The sequence below is a fragment of the Nothoprocta perdicaria genome, unplaced genomic scaffold (assembly GCF_003342845.1).
Source record: "Nothoprocta perdicaria isolate Ctin4 unplaced genomic scaffold, notPer1 scaffold_46, whole genome shotgun sequence".
NCBI classification, from domain to species: Eukaryota; Metazoa; Chordata; class Aves; order Tinamiformes; family Tinamidae; genus Nothoprocta; species Nothoprocta perdicaria.
Window position 1 is genome coordinate 2,878,100 of NW_020455710.1, and position 6,000 is coordinate 2,884,099.

Consider the following 6,000-nt stretch of genomic DNA (forward strand, 5'->3'; position numbering starts at 1 on the left):
ACAAAGTTAGAAAGGAGGACAGCTTTTATTCTTTCTTGACACAGGATAGAACACCTTGGACTCAATGTTATTCTTCAGCTCTTGGTTGGGGTTCCCCTGGAAATGGTGCATGGAGCAGCAAGGATCAGCTTTGTCTACATTGCTGGAGTGGTGGCAGGTAGGTGACATTTCTACACAGCTGCAGATGGCAAGGCATCTGAAAATGGTCCGTGCTGGCTTTCTTAATATGGAGTTCGATTAATCTCTAGTTTGTGCCATATTGCTTTTATTCGTGTTTGTTTTTATCCAGCAGTTTGGAAGTGATGGAAGTTACTTGACAATAGATCAACATCTGATTAAAACAGGAGGGGAGTGTGAGAACAACCAAGGGCTTCACAGTGGAACTCAGACAGAGATTGACTGCCTTAGCTCAAGTTTTATGATTTTTTTTCAGCCTCATGATTTTATCTTTTTTCCATAATGAGCAAATAAAACTCTTGTAAAATGGGATGCACAGGCTTTACCAGGCATCAGGCTGGGCTGAGCACCCCAGGCTCTGCAGGCTGCAGACAGAGCCTGAAGCTCTCAAGCCCACCTGGTGTCATTGGGTCTTTTCTACTACAGTTCAACCTCATTGTGCAAATATGTGTCTTGCCAGGACTGCAGCTGCTTCTGTTTTATCCTCCAGTGAGGAATATGACACAGGCATTTGTCTTTCTTTTGCTTCCTTGTTATTTTGGTCAGAGTGTAAGTGTTTTTGCAACACAGATTTGAAGATGCATTGCTACCTTGTGCTGGCCTGCTCAGCTGCTTTTAAAGTAGGCACAAAAGAACTGATCACTTATATTCTTGTCAGTGCTTAGTTTCTCAAGTTGATTTATCCCCTTTCCCCTTTCTTTTCTCTTCAATTTCCCCATTTATTGTTACCCTTTGGCAATTAACCCAGAACAGGCAGTAGCAGGGACGTTGGTAGCAAAGAGTGTTTTTATTTGGCTGCTAACTGTGTGAAACTCTTGTTCTTCCTCCTAGGATCGCTTGCGGTGTCAGTAGCTGATATGACTGCCCCTGTGGTGGGCTCCTCTGGGGGTGTATATGCACTTGTCTCTGCCCACTTGGCCAATATAGTCATGGTGAGTATCAGAATGAGTGCCCAGCCTCTTTGAAAGTGAATGAATCCAACCAGCTCTGATGGCTCCAGTGACTGGAAATAGCACCTGACCCAGCTGTTGGTCATTCAAGGCTTGCTCCTGTGACTATATCTTGTCTCAGTGGTCTGGCCCCACAGCAGAACTCTTTCACTGCAGTTGGTGGTGGGTTGGTACCTTGAATGGCAGCAAGTGATGAGACTTATCAGGTTGTAAAGAGAGCTGATAGCCTGGAGCAAAGGCTGAGAAATCTTTGGAAGAGAAGGAACTGCCTGGCTTTGCAGGATTTGCAGGGCTCATCTGTTGTGTTGTGTTAGCTACTACCTAAGAGAATTTCAGTATGTGGTGAATTTGTTGCAGAATATCTCTTACCTGCTTTTGTAACACCCAGACTGAAGTTGACCCTTCAAGAAAGCTGACCCTTAGCCATACCAGTGATAATATTTTTTGCTGTTTCACATAACAAAGTACTTTACAAAGGTCAGTAAATACCAGCATCTCCAGTTTTCTCAGGCTTGAAAACAACAACTCATGTTCCTGGTGGGGAAATGCCTGCTAATGCACAGTTATGTTCAGAGTGACCCGTGTTTCTGTGGGCTCTGTGGTGGGAGGGTGTTTTCTGTCACTCCAAGGGTGCTAGGGCAGACATGGGACTTCTTCACACTGAGATTCACGGGACAAGAGGGGGAACTTGGAGAACATTTGTCTTTGCTTTAAAGGAAGAGCCTCAGAGGTGTGTAGGGAGTCTTCAGCAGTGATGCTTCCTAGGACATTGCAAAAGGGCCTGTCATTTAAGCACTCATTGGCTTCCTTCATTCCTCAGCAATTCCTATGGCAGCACTACCATTTTCAGCTGTTTTCTTTCTCTCCTGACCTGAAATGACTTTTCTTGCCTTCCCCATTCTGGTGAAGATTTTTGCTTTTCTTCCTGCCTTCCCTCCTCTCTCTTCTTACCTAATATCTAGATGTGGCACTGTTAACATACTAAAAGATGCTGGTTACCCAGCTGAGTTGCTGGTAAAGCTCATTTTTTTTTTGCAAAGGTGCTTTGAATGTGCTGAGGAAGAGGAGGGGACTGGTACAGGGAGGGTTTCATTTGAATCTTCCGTTCCCTTATGCCTCCTAGTAACCAAAAGGAAATGAAAACATCCCTGCTTGTAAAAATAAATATTTTTGAAATTAAGTACATAAAATAACCAACAGGGGGAAGCAATAAAGCATCTCACCCTAAGGAAAAGAGTAAAGGGAAAAATTCAAAACAGCTCCATAGAAATGAAGAGCAAAGGAACCAAGCAGAGTATTAATCAGCATGAGTTCAGAGCCTTCTGACTGGGTTAGGTGTCTCTGTGGAGAGAGAAAATGAGTTGCTTATTTTGTAGAGATTGCATTTTTGCAGTCACAGAAGTGATTTACAGACAGATCTCACATAAAACTTGAATATATGTTATGTATACTGCAAAATATTCCTTCAGCAGGCTGAAAAGGCAGTGGATGCTGTTGAACTTAGGCTAAAGGGCTTACAAATATTTTTTTTTATTCAGCATGATGAACAGGTAGTTTGTGACAAGAGACCTGCCAACAGGGGTTCTAGAACATTCCTAAGAACAAGAATCTGATGTAGGTACCAACAGGCAAAAATTTCCTTTACTGCTTAAAAATAATAATAATTGGTTGCCATACATATGGGTTTCCCAGGACATAATTTCCTTTTCTGCTTGAGTTTTTTTTAAAGTGGACAAAGAGGAATTTGGACGTTTTTTCAGAGATTTCTGATTATCATTCAGAAATTCTTATTCCACCATACTGACAAAGCCTGAAAACAAAGGAGGCCAAATCAAGACTTTTTCACAAAGCAGATTCCTTGCTTCACTTTTATGCAAGTCTTCCTTATTTATGCTCCACAGAAGGTAAGAGGAGCTAGCATCCAGAGAGGATGTGGTAGCATCCACAGCAGTGGCTGACTGGGATGAGCTCTAACATCAAAGTGAGCTCCCAGAAATGTACCCCTGGATGCTACTTCATGGGTATCTGCCACTCCTTTCAATGGCACCTTCACTGCACAGTTTAATATGTAAGTAACTGCCATGAGTGCCTCTGTGTTGGCTCACTGGGTCTTACAAAAAGAGAAAAGCCTTTGACATTGGGATACACGTAGACCTTGACTTTGATCCTGGTTACCGTCACACTGAAATCAGCTGGGATCTGCCCATACACTCTTCCTTTCTGTAGACTTTTTTCTTGAAGTCCAATGTGTTCTCTCTTGAGAGAGAAAGTTTAGATGAAGTTATAAAAGTGTCAGTGTCTGGACAATAAAAATAAAACAACTAAGCCTGTCTAGTCCTTTAGTGTGTGCATGCACTATCTTGTTATGCAGTGAGTAGCACATAGACATGGCCCATGTAAGCTAGTGATTTTTAAAAATTCCCTGACTTCTGACTTCCACATTTATGACTGTCACTAGCAGCTTTGGGGTATTACCAATCCCTTCTATATGGCAAAGCCAAACTGCTAGTACAGAGGAGCCAGTGACCTGAATTTGGAAAAGTTTTTCTTTGATGCCTTCAAGGTTTGCACTCTGCACAACTTTATTTTTGTGGTCTCTTTTCCAGAACTGGTCAGGAATGAAGTGCCAATTCAAACTGCTGCGCATGGCTGTTGCCTTGATCTGTAGTAAGTATCACGCAATATTTGGATCCTGCTTTGTTTGCCCTTGTCCCAAGAGTTCATGATAATTTCGGGAGTTTTGACATTGCAGCAGTTTTGGTAGGAACCTGCAGCTGGATCTTCTGACAGCAAAAAACACATCACTCTTAAATGCATATTTGGCTTTCAATGTAAGCAATTGTGGATGATAATTTGTTGTGAGCCAGCATTGTAGCTTGTGGTATTTGTGAAGATGTGGAACCTAGGTGGCTTGTTTTGAACTCTCAAACAGGCAATGCTTTCATAATGCTTATGTTTAGGTTTCCTAATGCAGCTCCTGTCTGGAGTGGCAAGAGCATTACACAAACATCAAAGAATTGTCTTCCAGGTATGACTGTAGTGTGGCCCTGCAAGGGCAACTAGGCCCTGTACTCACCACGGACAAGTATCTTCAAAGTCCAACTCACACTTTTAATGTTTTAGTATGAGATTTTTGGAAAGAAAATATTATTTCCCTCTGTCTACACTTCCACCATCCCAAGCCACCACCAATCATTCTGGAGATCTAGACCATGACTTCATTTATCCTTCTTTATTCCAGTGAGTTTTGAGTTTGGAAGAGCTGTGTGGCTACGATTCCACCCCTCTGCCTACCCACCCTGCCCGCATCCCAGTTTCATGGCTCACCTGGGAGGGGTGGTGGTTGGAATCACCCTTGGCGTCATCATACTAAGGAACTATGAGCAGAGACTCCAAGACCAGTCCTTATGGTGGATCTTCATTTCTATTTATCTCATTTTTGTCTTGTTTGCCATCTTCTGGAATATCTTTGCCTACAACCTGTTGGATTTGAAGCTACCTCCCCCTCCCTGAAAGCACAGGACAACAAACTCTGGAGAGTGGAACTCATCTGCCGGCTATGTTAAATGAATCAACATGAAGGATCTATTTTTTATATGAAACTTAGGGGAGAATGATTCTTTTGAGCGCAAGCCTGTGCTGAAGGAGACACTGGAAGGTCTCATAAGCGAATGGGCTGATGAGTTTGAGCATGAATCTAACAGGTACTGTAATTCTGTTCGGCTTGGACCCTGCATGTTTCCATTGCAGGGACTCCTCTGGGAGAGCTTGTATCTGGGCATTCATTGCTTGGTTTGTTAGCACACATCCATGTTTTTTATGGGCTATTTGCATTTTTCACATTGGTGCTGTACTTGAAACCAGTTGTTGAACAAAACTCCTCAATGTCACTGAATGCTCAAATGGAAAACAAAACACAACAGATATTTGTTAATTAGATACTCATGTGACATTCACAAGGCAGCTTGGGTTTGGTTTCAATGGATACATCTGACTGTTCAGCCATACCAGTGCCACTGTCTGATTACTTGAATGGTTCCTTAAAAAATTTAGCCTATGGTGAAAACTCTTTCAAAGGGACCAGCAGAACTTGGTCACCCAAAGCAGTGGAGACTGGTCCTCAACTACAGATCAAACAATATTGCACTAAAAACCTCCGGGACTCTTTAAGTGGTGTGGACACCCATCCAGAGGTGACTTTACTCTGCATGTTTCACTTTGTTTTTCCCAGCCAGCTGTGGGTAGGCTGTGCGGCTAATGATTCATTTTCATGGGAGAAAAAAAGGAAAAAAGAAGGGAGCAAAGGTTTATTTGTGTTTTTATTAGTTGACAATCGGGTGCAGTTTTCTTTTCTCCAAGCAAGGATCTCAACTCCAGCAGGCCCTTACTAGAAAGGCAGGACCTGGATCAGGATCACCCACTGAGAAGACTGGATTTGCAGTGACTGCGAGAACAATGAAGATGGTCGGTGTTCCTGAGGCAATGGAAGTTCAGAGGCTCCAAGCAACAGTTGCAGTGATGCATTTTTGCTCAACAGAGGTCGAACACAGGATTTAGGAATCTCTAAGTGGTCTGTAGCACAGTCCATACAGCAGGATGCTGCCTGCATGCATGCAGGGGAGCACACTGGACCGCCAGAGCAGCGTTTTAGGTACTGTCTCTGTCAGGTATTTCTGTTATTCTGCTTCTCACTTTTGGGAGCTGCCAAAAGAAAATGAAGGAATGTGGGTGCCCTCCCCTTTTCTACCTATTGCAGTAGGCTGGAGAAAGCAGCTGCAGGAGTACCTCTAGACCAGCTCCTTTTTCCCTTTTCTATTTGAGAATCAGTGACCCTGGCAGTGCAGAAAAGTGGTGTGTGTTTTGGTGGGATCCT

General features: G+C 43.1%; 1 protein-coding gene across 2 annotated transcripts in view; it reads left to right on the forward strand.

Moving 5' to 3' along the window:
- RHBDL3 (rhomboid like 3) overlaps positions 1 to 5,346 on the forward strand; it is a 48,560-nt gene extending 43,214 nt beyond the window's left edge. For both annotated transcript variants that reach the window (XM_026046737.1, XM_026046738.1), the window contains 4 exons: positions 45 to 157; positions 1,009 to 1,109; positions 3,734 to 3,794; positions 4,369 to 5,346. In XM_026046737.1, coding sequence (XP_025902522.1) covers positions 45 to 157; positions 1,009 to 1,109; positions 3,734 to 3,794; positions 4,369 to 4,640 — 547 coding nt within the window. In that variant the 3' untranslated portion in view covers positions 4,641 to 5,346. The remainder of the gene's footprint in view (positions 1 to 44; positions 158 to 1,008; positions 1,110 to 3,733; positions 3,795 to 4,368) is intronic.
- Positions 5,347 to 6,000: the final 654 nt, after the last annotated feature.